At 49.4% G+C, this 22741-nt stretch overlaps 2 protein-coding genes across 2 annotated transcripts in view; one reads left to right on the forward strand and one right to left on the reverse strand.

Annotated features, from left to right (window-relative positions):
- Positions 1-17929: 17929 nt before the first annotated feature.
- LOC119307731 (protein spotted leaf 11-like) overlaps positions 17930-22741 on the forward strand; it is a 9133-nt gene continuing 4321 nt past the window's right edge. Inside the window, exon 1 of the mRNA XM_037583814.1 lies at positions 17930-18422. Coding sequence (XP_037439711.1) covers positions 18129-18422 — 294 coding nt within the window. The 5' untranslated portion in view covers positions 17930-18128. The remainder of the gene's footprint in view (positions 18423-22741) is intronic.
- LOC119307732 lies at positions 18958-20465 on the reverse strand. The gene is made up of 3 exons (XM_037583815.1): positions 20303-20465; positions 20086-20204; positions 18958-20008 (listed from the first exon to the last, which is right to left on the reverse strand). The coding sequence occupies exons 1-3, from the start codon at positions 20445-20447 to the stop codon at positions 19493-19495; spliced, it is 780 nt and encodes a 259-aa protein (XP_037439712.1). The 5' UTR covers positions 20448-20465; the 3' UTR covers positions 18958-19492.

Consider the following 22741-nt stretch of genomic DNA (forward strand, 5'->3'; position numbering starts at 1 on the left):
AGTGTTTGCATGTGTGCTCAATTCCAAGCGGCACCAAAGGAATCGCATCACTTAGCTGTGAAGCGAATTCTTCGATATTTGGCTTACACCCCAACACTCGGATTATGGTATCCCAAGGGCTCAAAATTTGATTTGGTTGGATTCTCGGATGCTGATTATGCTGGTGACAAGGTGGATCGCAAGTCTACATCTGGCACATGTCATTTTCTTGGTCGATCACTTGTCTGTTGGTCTTCGAAGAAGCAGAACTGTGTATCACTCTCAACTGTTGAATCTGAATACATTGCTGCTGGATCCTGTCGTGCTCAGCTTCTATGGATGAAGCAAACTCTCAAGGATTATGGCATCAACCTGAAACAAGTACCTCTCTTCTGCGACAATGAAAGTGCCATCAAAATAGCCAACAATCCAGTCCAACACTCGAAGACAAAGCACATTGAAATTCGTCATCACTTTCTCAGAGATCATGTAATGAAGAAAGATATCGATATCATTCACGTCAACACTGAAGAGCAACTGGCAGATATCTTCACAAAGCCCTTGGATGAGAAAAGGTTTTGCAAGTTACGATGTGAGCTAAATATCTTGGAATCCTCTAATGTCCTGTGATCAGGCACACATCCTAACACTTATGCATGTTGATGACTTAGATGTGCAACACACAAAGTAATGTATATCTTCAATCAATGAAGATTTACACTCTGAGTGTGAATATATTAACATGGAATTTGACTTCAGAGCGCCAAGATAATTGTGTGCCGTGTCTGGGTCTAATACTTCCTATACGGTGGGTAACGCCACCACCAACTCTTTGTTTGAAGTGTTTCACTCAAGGCGTTATATTGCAATGACTTCGCATTTGGTTTGTCTTCAGTTTCAATTTGTCTTCATGACTTTCTGCACTATGATGAATTGATCGCTTTCTGATATATATATATATATATATATATACTAGTGTTCTGTCCTCTACAGCATTCACTTATAGCTATGTCTTCAAGATTGGATCTTTTGAACTAAGTGAATGTGATCGGACCCTAACCTCTCTATGCTTCCTATCTCGAGCTCTGTCTGTCCAAATCATATGCATTCTATTGAAACTGTCGAATGTCTTCTCTGCGTCCTAATCAGCAGAAGGCAAAGAGACAAACATTAAATCTGTTTTAAATGGCTTATCTTTACTGTTGAAATCCGGAGAAGCCGGAACAACTCTCCGACATGCCTGGCGGGCGTGGGAACGTGGGACAACCCTGAGTGTGTTGCATGCTTGACACGTACCCCTCAGATATGAACCGCCAGGGGCACCAGCGTAATTACGCTGTGTCTCCCACCTACTTATAAATACTTGTCCCCTGCGGTAAAGAAATCCTTCTTCCACCTCTCCACCACCGTCAAAACCCTAGCGCCACCGCTAGCTCGTGACGACGCCGGTAACGAAGCGCTTAGCTGCCGCGACTTCTTCGACGCCATCCTCACGCCGGCCGCGGACATCGTCCTCTCCCCGTCGCTGTAGGTGTCCTCCGTCACCAAGTTAGGGCACGGTGGGCTGAACTTCTCGGTCTCCTATTCTTCCATCTAGCAGTTCGTGCGGTCATTATAACTCTATTTTTACCACCTTTTGGATCTTCAAGATTCATCATGTTTACCGAAAGTAGTTTCTGTCTATTCAAGCTAGATCTATTCCGTCTGCATCTCATACTGCTTAGTCGATTCACTTAGATTTCTTGTCTAGTTTGATTCCTCACTTGTACTTATTCATGGATTGGTACAAATCTGGAACCAACTCACCTATATAAGTGAATGTCTTCGCATCATGAGGTCAATGTCTTCAAACTGATTTATCTTCAAAATCTTCTGAGAATGCATATGACCTCTTCCCCTTCCCTCGCATCTCTAATGCTGTCACAGGTACATGTCCGTGGGAGAATCCCTTGGTTCTCATAGTCTGCATTCGTTTGCAGAATACTTACAGCATCATATAAATTCTCCTGAAGCCAGTTCCTGTTTGACCAGCAAGCGAAAATCTCTGAAGCCTTTGAACGTATTGAAGCCTTTCAGCTTGAAGTTCATGGCTGCAGAAAAATCAGCAAGGAAGGGTGGCAGACAGCGCAGAGAAGGAACATCTAAAGATCTGCCTGATGATTTAGCAGAACTATACAAGACAGATCCTGAAGAGAATTATCATCAGAGGAAGACGCGAATCCAATGGATTCGACGCTATTGGGCAGAGGAGTGGTTCAAGTACAAGTTTGTTATGAAGGAATATGCAGAGAAGAATGCCATCAAGAGACCTTGGGGTGATATCCTCTATCGAGGCCTTCAACCCAAGAGCCTAGCTGAAGCCATTGACCAAGGCTTCTATCCTTGCATGGTCCGTGGGCCACAGCCTACGAACGCAGATCCCACCTCACTACTATGGTGTCGTGACGACTCTCTCTTCAAGCGCAACTACCAGTTTGCTGTGGCTTCGGCCAAGAAGAACAAGAAGTCCTTGGGTTTGGACTTCAACCCAGGTCCCTCTGCTCCCCGTGCTGACGGCTTCCGTGAAGCTAATCCCAATGTCATTGGCCCCTACGCCAACCTTGATGGCCTCATCGCCTACATCATGGTCCAAGGCGCCAGAGTAGATCATTCTGACAATGGTGCTGACTCCGATGAAGCCCCTGCTCCTCCTCCAAAGCCACAGAAGCAAAAGAAGTCAAAGGCTTCAACCTCAGCTGCACCTCCAAAGACTTCTCGTGCGAAGCCAGTGGCCACTGCACCTCCTGAAGCCAGTGTGCAGTCTGAAGATCAATCTCGTGTCTCCAAGAGAACGGAGAAGAAGAAGCAACTTGTCAGACCATCTGATCAAAGAGCCTTGACTCCTACTGCCATTATGCGTGAAGAACCCATTGATCTATCAAGTGATGAAGATCTTGCTGATGATGCTCTTGAGCAGCTGATAAAGAGCAAGGAAGAAGCAGAAATCTTCAGCAACTTGCCTCTCTTTGATGTAGCCATCATTCACAATTTCATTGATGAGTGGTTCGACACCCCCAACGTCAGCTTTGAAGATTTACAGCTCCCCATTGGCCTCAGTGTCTCCTTCAATGGAGCCATTGCTTCTGAGCTAGCTCTCGCTCAGCGCATCGTTGAGCTCAAAAACAAGATTGACTATGAGAAGGCTCAATTCAAGAAGCATGTGGCCAAGCTAAGTGTTCAAGACATCCGCAACTTCAAAGTCATGCTCCATGAGCTTAAAGAAGCTTTTCTCAAGAAATGCCAAGAAGCTTAGGGCTCTCGAGAGCGCATGAAGATTTTTGCTGATAAGTGTGTGCTTGCCTACAATGAGGCTAAGAAGCGCAAGTCACTTGGTCGTCCTGGCATTGACCCCAGGATGGTTGCAAAGAAGAAGAACAAGTGCCCTGCTGATCAGCCTGAACCTTCAAGCCAAGAAGCCCCTCGCATTATCTTCCCAAGCAGCATGACTGGCTCGAAGCCAAAGGTCACCACAACAGCTTCAGAACAAAAGAAGACAAGGGCTGCCGAGGTTGAAGCGAGAAAGAGAAAGAATACTGACGCTTCTGATGTTGCTCCCTCCAAGAAGAAGCGCAAGACCAAGAAGACTAGGGTTGCTTCCACAAAGCCCTTAGTCGTTGAACCCATTTCCGTGGTTCGCCCTGTGTTAGTACATCAAGAACGACGAATGGTAGTCCATGAGCCTGCTCCCACAGAGGCTCATGAAGCTGAAGATATTCCAGCAGCTGAACCCACCGCTGCTGAAGACATTGGTCATGATGACAATGTAGTTGATGATGAAGTTCTTCCTCAGATCGAACATGAAGTGGTATCATCGCCTGTTCGTACGAACAGCGAACTCATCAGCATTGGTCGTCCTTTGACGCCAATTGCTCAGGATGCATCGTGGGCTAATCACCCACAACAACAACAAGACTCCCCCAGTACTCCCCAACAACAACAACAAGCTACAACCCCAGTGCAAGAAGAGGATGAAGACTTTCAGGCCCAGCCAACTCCATCTCCTAAGGCGAAGCCAGCACTTTGCAGGCTTCGCAGAGGACAAAGGCCTCAAGTCCCTCTGACGAGCGTTCCAGAAGGAGAAGTGCAACGTTCACCCGTTTCATGGCAAGTATTTTCTGAACCTGCTCCAACTATGAATGTCTACGAGTCTGAAGCACATGCTGCTGAAGATATTCCGGCTGCATCAGCCGAAGAAAATGAAGAAGAAGTACGTGTACCTACTTCCCCAGCGATTGAAGAAGAAGTTGTTCCAGATGTGAACGTGCCTGTGCCCGACCCTCCTATTCGTCAAGAGGAGGTTGACAATGTTGAGGCTGCCACCGCCAACACCAATGAAGCCAATGACGTAGTCATGGCTTACGCTGATGTGGAGCCTGCGCCAACTAGTGTGCCTGAAGCAAATGTGGCCACTGAACCTGAAACCAATGAGGATACTGCCCCTGAAGTCAATGAGGATGTTGCACCTTATGAGGGTGCTGCACCTGCAGTCAATGAGGATGCTGCACCTGAAGCCCATGAGGATGCTGCACCTGAAGCAAATACGACAACTGCTCCCGAAGCACCTGTTGTGCAGCCTGACGCCTCAGCTATTGCCCCTGCTCCTGTTCCGCCACCAAGGCCTCATACCATTGAGCAAGCATACAATCACGGTCTGCTTACCACTGTCCGATGGCCCATTCTGATGCCTCCGCCTTCTGCCTCAGGACCCCAATTCGACTATCATGTTGAGCATAGGCCTCAGGTCCAGAAGCCAAAGCCATGGTTGCCAAGGTTTCCAGGTACTGCCAACTCACCAGGGTCCTTCAATGCTAATGGCTTCAAAAGCCACAATACATTCTTTGACATCGCCAAGAACCCCTACTCCAAGCCAAGGATATCATTAGATCGGTTCTGGAGCTATCAGCAGAGAAGCTATTACTCCTGCGTACTATATGATCAAGGGCGCATTTTCCCTCACATGCGCCTCGACACTGAAGCTATTGCTGGATTGCCGTGCTTAGAAGAAGCACTTGATTGCTTTCGTGATGCTGGTCTGCTTCACTTTGTGACAGACAAGGAACATTGGAATGAAGAGCTATTGCTTCAATTCTATGCCACTCTGCACATTCGCGGCTACTACAGGGACATCAAGACATGGGTTCTCGAGTGGATGACTGGAAATGTTCATCATGAAGCCAAAGCTATGGATATCATCGAGCTTACAGGGCTAGCCACTCCCGGAGAACTGTATGAGACTGACTGTCAGCTACACCGGAATGCTGTAGAGAGCATCTTTCATAAGCCAGAACCCAATATGAGCCAGATGCTGAGCATGATGAAGCCTTTGCCATCTGACGCTGAGTATCCCACGCATTTCTTTGTTGAAGACCTTGAGTATCTGCCTCACACCATATATCATATCATCAGGCGAACTCTATGGCCAGTCAAGGGACATTCATCAGCAGCCAAGCTTGAAGGAGCAATGAAGACTTTGGTCTTCTATATTCTCAATGGCATCAGCTTCAACACGCAAGAATTCTTCATCAGGCAACTTGCTGCTTCCGGCTCTGACCTATTTGGTCTGAAGTTTTATGCTCCATGGGTCATGCGCCTCATCAAGCGACACTCAACTGTCAATTATCAGCCCTCTGCTCACAATCATATAATCTTTCTGCCAGAGGTTGATATGTCAGTTGATGCTATATACTCTGACCCTGCCAAGATGCCGCTTTGTCTTCAGAACATTGAGCACCAAAGCTTCACTCAGCCTATTGAAGGTGTTCAAGCAGCGACTCGAATCTATCCACTGGCTGGTAACACTCGTCTGCCTCACAGAGCTCCCACTGAAGCCACTGAAAGCACCATTGCGCAAAGGCCTCGGAAGCGTTCTCACGTTCTCAATGACCGAGAACTTCTTGTGGCCCTTCATCAGAAACAGGATAAGCATCATTTCTGGCTCAAGAGACAGATGCAAAGCCTCTTGGTGGATGTCAATCGCATCCGCAACCTTGCCACCAAGAATGCCTTTGTTGCTCATGAAACTTGCCGACGATCATGGAAGAGTTTGACCCTGCTCAGTGCTGAAGCTGATCTTCAAGACGATGGCTTCAATGAAAGATTCCAGTTTGACTCCACTCCTCCACGGACTGTTGTCTTACGTCGCACTCCATCTCTTGAAGACTCTGAATATTCTTCTTCCGCGGCAACAGTTAATGCCAGAGTGATCGATGATGAAGATGACGCTACTTCACCACCTCCTACTACTACGTGCATCGACACTGCACCAAGTTCATCTGCACCGCCAACCAACGCTGACAACCCTGCTGCTTCACCTACTCATGATGACGAGTAGATGCTCTATGTCTTCAAACCTTTTTGGTCCTTACTGACAAAAGGGGGAGAAGCGTATGAGTTGATAGTCTTCAAGCGGGTTCATATGGGCGGTTGCATTATATTTTGTTGCGTGCTTACAACTCTTGCATTTTGAAACATTTGGTTCTTTGAGTTGTAACACCTAAACTTGATGGTCGTCTGCTACTTCTGCTACTTATTTGCTTTACTATGATGCGATGATAAATTCCGCATGTGCGATGATAACTTCCGCACTTAGACCATTCTGTAGACGTCCATTTTTCATTATGCATGTCATTCTACTTACTATATCATTTCATGCATGATGAATTATCTTCATAAGTTGATGTGGATCTCCACAAGTACAACCTGCCATGTGCATTTGCATTCCAAAAGCAAATTACTTATATGCACATCTTCAGGGGGAGCCCTTGCAAATTATGAAGACAATTCCCTATCCTTACAATTTCACATACTTTATCCCCGTTGAAAACTTCAAACAGTTTGTCATCAATCACCAAAAAGGGGGAGATTGTAAGTGCATCTAGTGCCACCCCTAGTTGGTTTTGGAGTATTGACGACAAAGTTGGTTGAGGGACTAATGCGTTTGTGAGAATTGCAGGATAACGCAGGTAGTGTCCCTCATTGATTCGGTTTACCTACCGGAGATGACCCCTAAAAATGTATGAAGACATTGAAGACAATGGTGGTAAGAGAAGATATTCATATTGAAGACTATGACATGAGAAGACATTGTGTGAAGACTATGGAGCGCGAAGACTGTGTGGTTTCGTTGTTTCTTTTTCTTCTTTGTTGAGTCATAGGAACCACCGTACTGTTAAGTGGGGTCCAAGTGAACTAAGTCAGAGTGACTGAAGTGATGCTCAACTCAAATCCTATGTCTTCGAGTGAAGACAATGAGAGCAAATCTTATCCAGAGCTGGATGAGTCAGCTTTGCTTGTAGCCCAAGTAAAGTTGCCGCGTGTGTTTGAAATCTGACCGTTGGAACACGTGTCAGTTCCTTAGTGACCCAGGGTCATTTTGGACAAATCAGGTCGGGTTGCCTAGTGGCTATAAATAGCCCACCCCCTACACCATAAATTGGTGGCTGCTCAGAGTTTGTGCACGGCTTTTGTCGTTTGAGAGCAACCCACCTCGAAGCATTTGAGAGAGAGAAATCCTTGCGAGGACAAAGCCCAAACACCCAGAGCCAAAGAGTGTTAGGCATCACTGAAATCTTTCTGTCTGTGTGACCTGAAGACTTATTACACTTGAGGACTGTGAATCCTCCAGCCGGTTAGGCGTCGCGTTCTGAGCATCCAAGAGTCATTGTGGATTGCCGGTGAAAGAAGTCTGTGAAGGTTTGGAAGTCTCCCTTGAAGACTTACCAGAGTGATTGGGTGAGGACTGGGTGTCCTTAGCTCAAGGGGAATAAGGTGAAGACACGGTCTTCTGAGTTAAATCTCAGCCTCCCTAACCAGACGTACAGTTGTCACATCAACTGGAACTGGTCCAACAAATCATGTGTCTTCAACAAGCAACTGGTTCTATCCCTTCCCAACTTTACTTTAGTTTGTCTTCGTGAAGTCATTGCCTATCTGTTTATCTGTTTGACTTCACTATTTGACTACTATTGTTGATTGGCTTCATACTATCTTCCATCTTGATCCTTACTACCAAATTGCTATTAGTCCTGTACTTTCACATCATTACATACTTGACTATGGCTTGTTTAGGGTAGTTTATCTTCCGCTGCATATCAATTAGGTTGTTTCTGTTGTTTGTCTTCAAAACTTCCAAGTTTTGAAGACGTTCACAAAAATCGCCTATTCACCCCCCCTCTAGTCGATACTAGCACTTTCAACTATAAATAGGACTTAGCCACCACCATAGGGGGAATGGAGTGGTGAGCAAGGGATCGGATCCATTCTCACCCGACCACCTCACCAGCTCTCCTGAGCTCAAGAACACCTCACCTGCTGAGGCTAGTTCGTCCACTGTACTAGTTCATCCTTAGCCCTTCGAGGCAATCCACCAAAACACTGGAGTAGGGTATTACAACGCAAGGTGGCCCGAACCAGGATAAACTGTTGTGTCCCTTTGTCTCTTCAAGCCCGTCGCGCTAGGCTTAGGAGGATCGCGAGTAGGCAGGCTGGGTAGGTTGAGATCTCCGCATGCACCCCAGAGTTTGAACCTTTCAAGGGTTTGCGGAACCCGTAATCCAACATTTGGCGCGCCAGGTAGGGGTGCGTCGGATCTTCTCTTCCATCGATTAATCCACCGTCACTCCGACACCTCCATGGCAGACGCACGCCGGGCTCGCGCCGAGAGTCGGGCCGCACTCGCCGCCCGCGTTGCTCAGACGGCTCTCACGGGCGATGGTTGTGCTCGTTGTGCCCTGTCTCCGGTGGCCAAAGCCGCCACGGGCCCTGCTGGCCACGAGCAGCAAGCTTCTTCACTGCACCCTTTGGTGCGCCGCGACGGGCGCACTGCCACTCCGTCACTGACCCCGGCAGCTTCATCCTCCCACGTGCGTCATGGCCCGGCGAACGCGCAAGCCGCTCTGCTCATGGCGCGAGATCTCCTGCGTTACCGCCCGGTCGACAACTTCTACGAGGAATGGCTCGACCGGATTGCTGAGCTCGTCAGCGCGGTTGGGGGCTCCGTTGCACCAGCCCGCTCACTACCTCAGCAGCCGCCTGCCGCGGGCGACGTGGCTCACGGGGCTCCTCCACCACCTCCGCCCCAGGGCGTGATCGTCAAGCCAAGGCGTGTGGCACCACGGTGCGACCCGCCGCACCAGGCGCCTGCACGGGAAGAGATGAGCTTCCAGGTGGTGCAGCGGCCTCAAGGGGAAGCACACGTGCTTCCTGCATCCCCACGTCAAGCCCGCGTGCTGCCACAGGAGGTGGCGGCGCGCGTGCACTAGGACCAAGTTCCACCTCCTCGATGGGCCCCCGTGGCCGCAGCAGCATGTCACGTGTTCACCTCGGAGCTTCGCAATGTCATCTGGCCGAGCAAGTTCAAACCTGACCTGCCCCCACGCTACGACGGCACCACCGACCCCGTCGAGTTCCTGCAGCTCTACGAGCTGAGCATCGAGGTGGCCAGCAGCGACGAGAAGATCATGGCGAACTGGTTCCCCATGGCCCTCAAGGATGGCACACGTTCTTGGCTCCTGAATCTCCCCGTGGGATCAGTCTCTTCCTGGGAGGAGATGCACGGCCGCTTCATCGCCAACTTCCAGGGCACTCGCGACCGTCTGCCGGCCGCGGGTGACCTACGTCGCATCAAGCAGCAGCCAGGAGAGACCCTACAGAAGTATATCCAGTGCTTCAACAACATTCGCCTCAAGATCCCCAAGGTGTCGGATGAGGCCATCATTTTCAGTGTTCACTGATGGCGTCTGCAATGTCAAGATGAAGGAGGAGCTCGCCATCCACGAGGACGTATGCACAGCCTTGGAGATGTTCAATATGGCGAACAAGTGTGCAAGGGCTAAGGAGGGGTGCCTCTCCCTCCTCGAGCTCCCCGATGTTGACCCTGAAGACAAGAAGGCCAAGGCCAAGGATGTAAAGCGCAAAGGGCTGGCCGTGCTCGCGGCCGAGCCAGAGATGAAGCGTGGCTGCGACCACCCCGAGTCATCCGAAAGCAACCAACCGTTATGCGTCTTCCAGAACATCCACAGCCACAACACCAATGACTGCCAGGAGCTCGGGGCCCTTTGTGACGGGAGCCTCGGTCGACGCCCCGAGCGCAATGATCCAGGCTATGGCCGTGGAGGTGGCCGAGGTGGAGGACGCTGGGATGAACGCGACCATCACCAGGAGTGGCGCGACCATCCTCGGGAGGACCATTGGCAGGGCCAACCTCACGAGGGCACCTGGAGGGAGCAGCCTCGTGAGGATCGCGCTCAAGGCAATGCCGGTCTTCCTCCACTGCCTCCACCACCGAGAAGGAATGAAGATCATCACCAAGACAAGGGGGCTGGGGGCTTCCAGGAGCCTTGAGCCATCGCCTGCATCCTGGGCGTCTCACAGGCCCCGCTTCTCACCGCATCTTCAAGCAGTTCACGCGCGAGGTGAACGCAGCGCTTCCCAAGCCCGAAGCAACTCGCCCGCTTAGGTGGTCCAAATGCACCATCACCTTTAGCTCCTCAGACCAACTCAAGTGCACGGCCACTGCTGGCGCGCTCCCCATGCTCTGCTCACCCGTCATCAGCAACATGGTCGTCACCAAGACTCTCATCAATGTCCTATCTGTTCAAAAGTTCGACAGACTCCAAGTGTCGTACTACCAGCTTCACACACCTGATAGGGCAGGTCCGCCTCCCTGTCACCTTTGGCGAATGCAACAACTACCACACCGAGTTCATCGACTTCGACGTCGCCGACATTCGCCTACCGTACAACACCATCCTAGGGTACCCAGCACTGGCTAAGTTCATGTCGGCGATGCACCACGGCTACAACGTCCTCAAGATGCCAGGAAGCGGCGGCGTCATCACGGTTGCATGCCAGGAAAAGGACATGGGGTGCTCCCTAGAGCGCGCCTACTAGGCTGCAGCAGTCGAGAACCCTGAAGATGAGAGCGGTGCCCTCCCTCCTAAGGTCGCCCCCAAGACACAGAAGTTGCAGCTGGGTTAGGGATCTCGCGAGGAAGCATCGCCCGAGGACGCCGCGCTGAGCCTCATGTCCTTGGACGGGGCGCCTTCACCCATCGCATAGGAAGGTGCGCCCGACACCCCTCTCAGGCTCAGCTTGGGGGCTCCCCTTGGGAGGGCCTCAGACCTAGCTAGAGTCCTTGGGAGGGAGGCACTCGGGCACTCGGGCACCATGTGGTTGTATCGGTCCAAGTACCGGTTAGGGGTGACTCCCTACTATTATGGAGTTGTAGTGGGCGGTGGTAGCTCGGTAGTTCCCATATGGTTTTGGCCGACCGGTACTACCGGTGCGGCCCCCGGTTGTACCGGCTAGTACTCTGCTTTAGGGGAACTCGCAAAAAAGCGGATGTAGCGATCCTTTGGCTGGTTGTACCGCTCCTGTGTTATTCTGCAACATAACGGACAAATTCATGGGCTCCTATAAAAGGGGGTCTTCTTCCCCATTGGATCTAATCCTTAGAGCTCGTGTTTGCCCTCTATTATTGACCTTCTTCGAGCTTGCTATCTCTCAATCCTTCCAATTATTCTTGCTAGTTCTTGAGGGAAAAGAGAGTAGATCTAGATCTACACTTCCACCAATCACTTTTCTCCTCTATGTGAGAACCACTTGGATCTAGATCTTGGAGTTCTTTGTGTTCTCTTCTTTGTTCTTCCCCTGATTTTCTTCCATAGCATTAGTTGTTGTGGTGGGATTTGGGAGTGAAGGACTTGGGCACTCCTTCTGCCCTTGCCATTGCATTTGGTGTATAGGTTTGAGTTCTCCACGCCTGATACGTGGAAGTGAAGTTGAGTAGCTTATTACTCTTGGGTACTTAGTACCCTAAAGGTTGTTCCGCTTGGGTGCTTTGGTGCCCTAGACAGTTGGTGGTGTCGCGGAGCTCAATGATTGTGGCAGAAATCTTCGGGAGAAGCGTCGGGGTCTCTAATTGAGTTGTGGAGATTGCCCCGAGCAATTTGTACGGGTTCCGGTGGCCCCCCCAAAGGGTTGCCAAAGTGTATGGATTCGGTGACCGCCTCCAAAGGGTTGTCATTTGTACGGGTTCAGTGATCGCCCACAAAGGTCCCTTAGTGGAATCACTGCATCTTGCGTTGAGCGATGGTGTGAGGAGATTACGATGGCCCTAGTGGCATTTTGAGGAGCATTGTGCCTCCACACCGCTCCAAACGGAGATTAGTATCCTCAAGGGTGCGAACTTCGGGATACATCATCGTCTCCCCGTGCCTCGATTATCTCTTACCCAAGCCCTTTACTTATGTACTTTACTTTGTGATAGCTATAGTGTTTCATGTTATATATCTTACTATCACTTAGTTGTTTATCTTGCTTAGCATAAGTTTTTTTTTTGAGGTTCAAAGCCTTGTCCTATTTATTCATAGTAGGCAGGAATCCCTGCCGCTAAAGTGTGCAGAATACAATCAGGAGGTTGGTGTAACCAAACCTTACACATCTCACTAGTTACCCCTTCCCTAGCTAGGGCGTGAGCAACACCATTTGCCGAGCGACAAACCCAGCTGATCTTCCATTGTTCCCGTTCCCACAGCATCATTTTGACTTCTTCGATCACAGGTCCCAACGCCGACATGTCTCTCTCCTTGCTCTGCAACTTGCTTACTATTTCTTGGCTGTCCATCTCAATATGCAGGCGATGTGCATTGACCTCTTCTGCTAGCTGGACTGCCCTGCGACAAGCCTGAAGTTCAGCAGCGGCAGGGTTCGAGCATCCCTGAAACAAATGGCATGCACCACCGAGGAAGGCTCCTTCATGGTTTCTGAATACCACACCCGCTCCTCCCTTTGTCGCTATTTTGGACGTGGCACCGTCGACATTTGCCTTAACCCAGCCCACTTCTGGTGGTTCCCATTTTTGCACTGGAGTGGGTTTAGCAATCCTGCTGGTACGCCCATTAGTATTCTGCCATTGCTCCATCACACTGTGGACAGTTCTTGCGATATCTCCAGCCTCCTCTATCTTCCTTCCATCTCTCGCATTGTTCCTAGCCAGCCAGAGCCCATAAACACCTTGCAACATAACTGCTTTCTCATCGTCCGACGCATCAGCGAACCAACCTAACAGCCAGTTGGTTAGATCACCCTAGGAGCTTACAGTAACCGGTTGGATCGCCACCAGAACTCCCATTTCCGAGTGAAGGATTTTCCAGAACTTTGCTGAATGATGGCAGGCCCAAAATCGGTGGTAGTTGGTTTCTTCCCTTCCGCACGCAACACAGACCACTCCTGTCTTAATACTTCTCCTGTGGAGCTCAGAACCGACCGCTAGTCCGTTCCTGATAAGTCTCCACATGCGTGTTTTAACCTTTCCAGGAGCGATCGAGTCCCACAGCCCTAACCATGCTTGATGCTTTGCTACGAACGACGATGACTCCGGATGTCCTGACTTTAAACGCTTTTGCATCATTCTCAAATGGTAAGGCGATCTCACTGTAAATATACCGTTCTTTGTAAAGTTCCAAGCTTGATAATCCACAACTCCCGGGCCCCCAATCTGAATTTGCAAGATTTCTTGTGCCTCATCAGGGGAAAACATCTCCTGAACCTTGGCTCGGTCCCAGGCTGTACCATGTGCATTCAGCAAATCAGAAACCTTGTTCCTACCGTGGATGTAGGTCTGGCCCAGTGGCTTCAGACTACATTTCCTCGGTATCCAATTATCATGGTGGATCCTGATCTTGCTCCCATCTCCTATTATCCATATGAGTCCGTCAAGCAGCAGATTTATTCCATGGATTATGCTCCTGAAAGTGAAAGACCCCCCTTGAGGGCAGGTTGCACTTAGAATTGAACTATCAGGGAAATACCGGGCTTTAAGAACATGTGCACAAAGAGAATTATGACTCTGTAGAATCCGCCAAGCCTGCTTTGCGAGCAACGCTTGGTTAAAAACCTTGGGGTCTCTGAACTCCAGCCCTCCTTCATGCTTCCTCGTGCACATTTTGTCCCATGCTATCCAATGCACCTTCTTCTCACCATTCACTGCACCCCACCAGAAGTTCGATGAAATAGATGACAATTTCCCGCACATTTTCTTTGTGAGTTGAAAACAGCTCATGGTGAAAGTTGGTGTTGACTGAAGCCCCGACTTGACGAGTACTTCTCTAGCAGTTTTTGACAGACCTTGCCCTTTGTATCTCGCAACCTTTTTTCCCGCACTCTCACGAACATACTTGAAGGTCCCATCTTTAGACCTCCCCACCACGGTGGGTAGGCCCAAATATCTCTCACTCAAGGCCTCCGAAGTGATGCCTATCATTTGCTTCAACAATGTTTTATCCTCCTCCCTTGTTCCTTTACTGAAGAAGATGGCCGACTTTTGCAAATTAACCTTCTGGCCAGAAGCCCTCTCGTAGTCCTGCAAAATAGTTTGAAGCACCTCCAGGTTTTCTTTGGAGCCCTCGAGGAATACCACACTATCGTCTGCGAATAGTAGGTGAGTTATCGTGGGGTCAGTGCTCCCAAACGACACCCCCTTAATCTCCTTCCTCTCTTGAGCATGTTGTAGTAGAGCTGAGAACCCCTCTACACAAAAAAGAAACATATAGGGTGATAGTGGATCTCCTTGCCGAAGCCCTCTAGATGACACAAAGCTTCGCGAGAGACCCCCATTCAACTTAACTTTGTACTTGGAAGAAGTTACACATCGCATGATCATGTCTATCCATTGGCCAGCAAAACCTAGTCTCTCCATCATCTGTCGTAAAAACATCCATTCCACTCGATCATAGGCCTTCATCATATCCAGTTTCACCGTGCAAAGGGGTTTCCTACATTTCCTCTTCCGAATAGCATGGACACATTCATAGGCAACCAGAACGTTGTCCGTGATTAGTCTCCCCGGGACAAAGGCACTCTGCTCCTCAGATATCATCATAGGCAACACCACTTTGAGCCTATTCGCCAGCACCTTCGCCGCTATTTTATATAGGACGTTACATAGGCTTATGGGTCGAAATTGTGAAAGTAACTCCGGTGAGTTTACCTTCGGGATCATAACAATAATGGTGTCGTTGAATCCACTACGTGCTGCCTTGCTTGCCAGAAATTCTTTCACAGCCTTGCACACATCTTGGTCGTTGGTAAAACATGGCCGGAAACCATCCAGACCCGGTGACTTCATTGGTCCCATTTGGAACAGCGCCCTCTCAATTTCGTCATCAGAAACAACTTCCAATAACTTAGTATTCATGTCATGAGTAACTATCGGTGCAAAGAGCGCCAAAATACGCTCACTCTGAGCTGATCCTTCTGATGAGAATAACTTTTCGTAGAAAGCAGCCGCCATTTCTCTCATTCCCGCATCATCCGTGCACTTAGAGCATAAGTTGTTGGTGCATATAGATGAACCTATTTATTTTAGGTTTTGTGCTTGACAAATTAAACGCTAGTTTTATTCCACATTTGTTCAAGCCTAAACCGTAATTATTTTAAAGTGCCTATTCACCCCCTATAGGTGACATCCACGATCTTTTAGAAGCATGGAGGGAGTTGTGCGGAAAGGAGAAATGGATCGGAGGCGGATGACTGCGGCTATGGCTGGGGCTACAACTTATATAGAAATGGTGGGCAGCAGAGGGATGGATGAGTGGTGTCGGAGTAGCCGCCTCAGCAACCACGCGTCATTAACGTGGGCGACAGAAAAACGGACGGGCGGCCGGCCGTCGGTCATTTGAATGCGAAGCAGTCGCGTGCACGGGGAAGCGACGCGTGCGGCGCTCTCTCGGCCGGCGCGCCGCTTTAATGCCGGCTCCAGTGAGAGGTCGCGTTTGCTCTGGCCAGACATGAATACGACACTGATGCTTTGTAGCGGCGCTGCCCGTTTTGGGCGGAAAGCGCACGGGACGACGGAGCGGGTTTGGATGGGTCAGGGCGGTCAGACGTGGGCGTAGCAACGGCCCGGATGCCCTCAAAGCCCCCGTATGGCTTCGGTTTGCCAGAAAAAACATATCCAGACCATCCTGGCAGTTTCTTCTTTTTTTTGAAGGTAAACGCTCCGCTTTATTTAATTAAGGTTCGGAATTTCGTCCGCTATTACATCTAAAATAGAGTCTGGAGGCATCAAACGCCAAAAATTGCTTATTTCATCTCCTACTCCTACCCTCGCGAGCTTATGTGCCGCCTTATTCGCCGAGCGTCGCGCCCACGTAACCTTCGCTTCCTCAAAAGAACTGATTATCTCTTTCACTTCCCAGATCCACGGTCCAACTCCACTCAGGTTTCTGTCAGGGTCGTTAAGCATCTTCACAACCATCTGACAGTCCAGCTCTAAGTGCATCTTCCTGACGTTGTATTCCACAGCCATATGCAGTGCCTTCTTGGTCGCCAAGATCTCAGCTGCCTCCGCATCCGCGACCTGAGGGAAAAAAACACAGGCTCCCGCTATATATGCTCCGTTCTGATCCCTGAGCACTACTCCTCCTCCTTTTCCGCCATTTTTGGACATGGCTCCATCCGCATTAATCTTCACCCATCCTTCCTCAGGCGGTTCCCATCTTTGCTGCTCAACCACTTTGGGGATTTTCGGGACTGTAGGGTGTACCTCTTGCCATTCATGTACATGCATAAGTACAGCCGTCATGATCGCATGTGGCTCAACAATCCTTTTGCCGTCTCTGGCGTCATTCCTAGCCAACCAGAGACCGTACAGAGCTTGAACAAACAGCTGTTTCTCCTCGTCTGCAGCTCCCACAAACCATCCAAGTAGCCAGTTCGACAGCTCACTCGGGGATCTAGTCATCTCTGGTGGATTAGCCACCCTAGCTCCCGTTTCCGAGCGCAACAGCTGCCAAAAAAGTGATGAGTGTGGGCATGTCCAAAAACGATGCAGTAATGTTTCCTCCCTTCCGCACGCCACGCAGAAGACCCCTGGTTTAATTCATCATCTGTGCAATTCCGAGCCCACCGCCAGTCCGTTTCTGAGCAGCCTCCATGCGTGCACTTTGGCCTTCCCCGGTGCCGAAGTATCCCAAAGGGACAGATAGCCCTTGTGTTTGCTCGTAGACGTTGAAGGTTCAGGCCGTCCTGACCTCAACTTGTTCATTGACATTCTAAGATGGTAGGCTGACCTTACTGTAAACTTCCCGTTCTTAGTGAAGTTCCAAGCAAGCCGATCTTGGCAGTTTGGTCCGCCTACCGCTATTCTCTCTATATCCTGCGCATCATCTGGTGTGAATAACACATCCACCCGAGCCTCGTTCCAGTCCATGCCATCAGGACGTAGAAGATCGCTGACCTTCATGATGCCCCAAGCAAAAGTTTGACCCAACGACTTCATGCTGCCAGCTCTAGGGATCCAATTTTCGTGATGGATGTTGATCATTGTCCCGTTGCCAATCCGCCACACCAGTCCTTCCCTCAAAAGGTCTCTGCCATGAAGAATACTCCGAAAAGTGAAAGATCCTGCCGATGGACATGTGGCCGACAAGATCGAATCATCAGGAAAATAACGAGCCTTTAGAACACGGGCACACAAGGATCCAGGCACTTGGAGGATCCTCCACGCTTGTTTGGCAAGCAGAGCTTGGTTGAAAGCCTCCGGATCACGGAAACCCAGACCCCCCTCCTTTTTTGCATCGCACATCTTCTCCCAAGCAATCCAATGCACTTTCCGTTCATCCTCCATTGCATCCCACCAGAATTTAGAAGAGATCGAGGTCAAATTCCGGCACATCTTCTTTGTGAGGTGAAAACAACTCATGGTGAACGTAGGTGTCGCTTGCAGGCCTTTCTACACGGCAGTTTCTTCAATCAAAAGAAGTCCACGAAACTAATCGCCACACGAATACGCAACAAACATCCAGTACAATTTTCGCAAAGTTTGTTTTCCACGATAAATAGTCCATAACCATCGCCGGTCCGGTTGGCTGGTATTGGCCGCCGGTGCAGCTGCACCAAGTATACCCGAAATGACGTTGGAAAAATCTGCCGTGTAGAAAGGGAGGAGGAAGACGACCTGGCCAGCCCAACGCGCTGACCGCCCCGACGACCCATAAGATGAAGCAGCAGCCAGCGCCACCAAGCGACCGCTCTTCCCCGTAATTTACCGCCCCGTGCCACTAGCGCCAGCCGATCCTCACGCTGCCGGCTGCTGCTTCTCCCGTCTCATGGCCGGCGACCAAGAGGAGTCGGAGCGGGAGTCCCCGGCGCCGGCTGCGGAGCGGGTCGCCGCCGCGGTGGAGACCGTGGCGGCGCCCGGGGAGTTCCGGAACGCTTACCGGCGGCAGCTGCTGGCGCTGTCCCGCCGGATTCGCCTCCTCGGACCCTTCGCCGAGGAGCTCCGCGAGCGCCGCCGCCCCCCGGGGGAGGAGGAGGAGCGGGCGCTGGCGACGCTCGCCGACGCGCTGGAGAAGGCGCTCGAGCTGCTCAAGCTCGGCCGCGAGGGGAGCAGGATCTCTTTGGTACGTCCCTTTACCTACCCACGCGGGAGCGGTTCCTGATTTAGTCAGATTCCTGGTCCTCGGATGCCCCCGTGGGCGAATTAGATTCACGATTCGCTTGTATTCTTGATATTTTACATGGAAAAGTTAATCTTGGCTATGCCATCTAAAATAACAAGGTAACTTTAGTATTATTCTATGATAAAAGAAACATGGCTTCTGATCCTTGGATCGAAGTTGTGATTCTGATTTTGCATATTGTTTGTGGCCTTGCTTGGCTAACGAGTAGGATCTAATTCTATTGTGGTGTTCCACTTCCTGAGCTCATTGTATTTTCCTTTTTATCTGAAGTGCGGTCTTAGGATGATCATGGTGTTTTAATTCAGTTGATTGTTCTTTTTTGTTCACTAAAATTTGTACTGTTATATTTTTTACGAGAAATTTGTACTGTTTGTCAAAATCGATACATTTTGGTGTGAAATCTCCCCCTAGGGTAGCCGTTTAAGTCCTTGGTTGGGTTTATGTAATTAATGGCTTGAGTGCCCTTAAGTGCAAAGAGCAACGTTTACGAGTCGAAGAGTCGACGAGTCGTTCCAAGGTTGAGACTCATAGACTAGTCTAGACTAGTGCGAGACTAGTCGACATGGTACTGTAGCACTGAACTTACAGTACATAACTAATAATACCTAGTAGTAGTATGTAGTATTACACTATATAAGTATACAAGTACAGTATACAATACAAATGAATGCATGGGAAGTGGATGAAGAACCTGAGGCTGTGCCAATTGCAATATCCAATGGCCAGGGCCTCTGCTTCTCCCAAAACCAGCAACAACAGTCTGCAAAAGATAAAACCAATCAAATATGCACTATCAAACAACAGTCCAGCACAGCAGCACTAGCATAAAAAACAAGTTCAGAACTCCATAATCCATAGGAGAACACCTTAGTGTGACAACTTGACAAGACCAACATAAGGTTCAACAAGTAGTCCAACATCAAAGTCTGAATTACAAAAGAAAGGTTCAACAACACCACAAGCAACAAGTCCAGTCCAGCAAAAGAAATCTTGTAGCCTTAGCCCTCAAATCAATCTAGATCTATATCCAGCTGAAAATCAGGGTCTATATCATTCGCTCGTGTAGGGCCATCATTGTCTTCACCATTGGTCTCCATGTCACTATCAATATCTTCAGCTTCCAATTCAGCCCGCAAGTCTTCATCATGGACAACCACACTTGTCCTTCGAGTGTAAAAGATATTAGAGCCAGCGGGAGGACCAGACTCACTGAAATCACCACGAGCCCTCCTTGGAAGATGGCGTCCACTTAGACCATCGGTCGCGCCAACGGCCTCATCAACATGGGACCAAAGTAGTGGATTGTCATCGTCCATAGCGTCATTTTGATGAACCAATTCAGCAGTAACATCAACCCATTCATTATCCCATTGAAATTCTTCTAGGATAAGTGCATTAGCCCTCTTTCCTTTGGAACCTTGCTCGCGTAACTTTTCAAACCTAGTTGTCATTTGCCGGTTGTATGAGACATATGCTAGCTTGTTCAATCCCTTATACTCCAAACGGTTTCTTCCTTTGGTATGGATCTGCAAGCAAATCCTTTTGTGAGAAGCTGCTATAGACTGCAATTATCTATCAAACCATCCAATTGCTAGATACTTACATGAGAAAATGCACTCCAATTGCGCTCACAGCCAGACGATGAACAACATAGACTAATGATCCGATTTGCAAAAGATTGGAGGTCATAAGCAAGGCCACCATATGCATTCCACCAAAGTACTACAAAAATCAGCAAGTAGGAGTTGAAACAAGCAAGTAGAAGTTGAAACATAGAGTCAAGAAGATAAGCTACAAGCTGCATTCTCATAGATACTTACGAGGACTCTTTTTCTCGCGGTCTTTAATTGCCATTTGCTTGGTGAAACATTCACCCTCCGTGAGCTCATAATCATCAGCCAATTTACTTATCTTGGATTGTAGTTCATCATCCGGCACCATCTTCCATAACACATCATTGAACATTGAACGCAGCCGTGCAGCTAGTCTTCTGTTAGTCTCCTTCATTTTAAAGAACTTGCTGGGGTTCAAAAACATTGCAGCCCCATGTAGCTTTTGCTCCATCTGGTGATCCTACCTCTTGTCAACAATTGCTAGCACTTGACTTCGTAGGCCTGGCCTTTGTGACAATGCATCCTTTATGTGTGTCTTCGCAACATCCATGGCTGCCCAAATTTCGGGCATTGCTGGACTGTCATCACCATCAACAATCCTCAAAGCAACAAGAATGGGTTGTGAAGCTCTCATGCAGTTCTCCACCGATTGCCAAAACGTCACAGAGAGCACGGTATTTTCAGCCATCTTCCCTGGTGGGGTGAGCTTCAACTTGTTTGCATGCCATTCTGTGCTAACAAATAGTGCTTTCAAATGTTGGCGTTGTTTCCACATGCTGGCCAATGTGAGGAAGGAGGTTGCAAAACGAGTTGCTCCAGGCCTTACAAGATCTCTCTTGCCATTCAAGGTTCTCATTTGATCAAGAATCCTACCATGGTCATAAATAAATCTGGTTGTTTTCTTTGCTTTAACAATGCAATCACTGAACTCTCTTATCTTCCCGATGTCCTCTAGCATAAGATCCAAACAGTGAGCAGCACAAGGTGTCCAATACAAAGATGGATACTTATCCATTAGAAGTCTCCCGGCTGCCTTGTAGTTGGAGCCATTGTCGCTAACGACCTGGATTACCAATTCAGGCCCAATTGCCTCAATCTGTTCACTCAATAATTTTGCTACCAATTCAGCAGTAACAGACTCAGAAGAAACATTGGCTGTCCCTAAGAAGAATGTACCTTCAGGACTATTGGCGAGAAAATTGATCAAGTGTCGCCCACTCATGTCCGTCCAACCGTCGGACATGAGAGTGCAACCATACTCCTTCCATGCCTTTTGATGCTTGGCCTTCAAAGTGTCAGTCTTGAGCTTTGCCTTCTCAAGTAATGGTACCCTCACATCATGGTAAGAAGGTGTGATATAATCTGATCCATACTGTCCTACAGACTCCAATAGGATCTCCCAACTTCTCGAATTGATAATATTGAGTGGAAGGCAATTCTCATAGAGAAAGTCAGCTACATGACCATCTACTTCATCTTTTTGTTCTTTTGTCTTTGTTCCATAGTCATTGATTTTTAACTGCTTGCTTCCTGCTCTATGCCTCACAGCAACCACCTCCTCTGGTGTCTTCCTAACCTCATCTGCAATTGACTTGCTTGTCCTCTTTGCCGCCACCGGCACCGTCACAATAAAAGAAGCCTTCCTTTTCGTGGAGGCTGCGGTGCTATTCGACGCCCTTGAACTTGCTTCTACCTCCTCCTCTCCTCCATCTCCATCAGTTGCTTCAACTTCATCCCCATCAAGTTGCATGGCTTTGAACTTGGTTGAGTTGGTCTTCATGTACAAATGCATCTCTTTCCTGATCTCATCGGTTGCTTTTAGACACATTTTCACCTCTGTGTAACCCCCACCAAGGTGCTTCTTCATCCTTAGCACTCCAGAAGTGATGTTTTTGCCACACAGAACACACTGGAGTGTCAATTTGTCCTGCAGATCAGGCCAAAAGGAATATTTCCATGCTGGGTCCTTGCTCCTACGTGGCTTCCTTGCAGGATCCTTCGAGGGATCGTAATGCCCATCGGCTTGAGCTGCAGCTGCTGCTGAACACACTACTTGACATATCTCCGGTGTTGTAGACATTGTAGCTCAGAGCTCAGGACCTGGAAATTGAAACACACTCGGTCTAGCAGCAGCAGCAAGCAGCAGCAAGCAGGGCAGCAGCAGCAAGCAACAGCAAGCAGAGCAGCACCAACAGCAAGCAGAGCAGCACCAGCAAGCACCAGCAAGCAGAGCAGCACCAACAGCAAGCAGATCAGCACGAGCAGTCCTTCAGCAGCGAGGCAGAGCAACACCCAGCAAGCCAAGAAGAAAGAGGAGGAGAAGGGAGGCACTGAGGCTCACCTGCCTGAAGAGGAGAAGAGCACGAGAGGCCGGCAACGCGAGGAGGGGCGCGAGACGAAGGAGCAGGAGAAGAGCACGAGGGGCCGGCGACGGTGGAGCTCCAGATCCGCGACGTGGGGCCGGCGACGGTGAAGCTTCGGATCCGCGACGTGGAGCCGGCGACGGTGGAGCTTCAGATCGGTGGGGCGCGTCCAGCGGCCGGCGGTGCGAGGAGGGCTCGACGGGCGCGTCCAGCAGCCGGCGGCGTGAGGAGGGTGAGGAGAGGAAAGAAAGGATTAGGTCTCGTCTCACGCGGGATGAGCCAT

Source organism: Triticum dicoccoides, chromosome 5B (assembly GCF_002162155.2).
Source record: "Triticum dicoccoides isolate Atlit2015 ecotype Zavitan chromosome 5B, WEW_v2.0, whole genome shotgun sequence".
In the NCBI taxonomy this organism is placed as follows: domain Eukaryota; kingdom Viridiplantae; phylum Streptophyta; class Magnoliopsida; order Poales; family Poaceae; genus Triticum; species Triticum dicoccoides.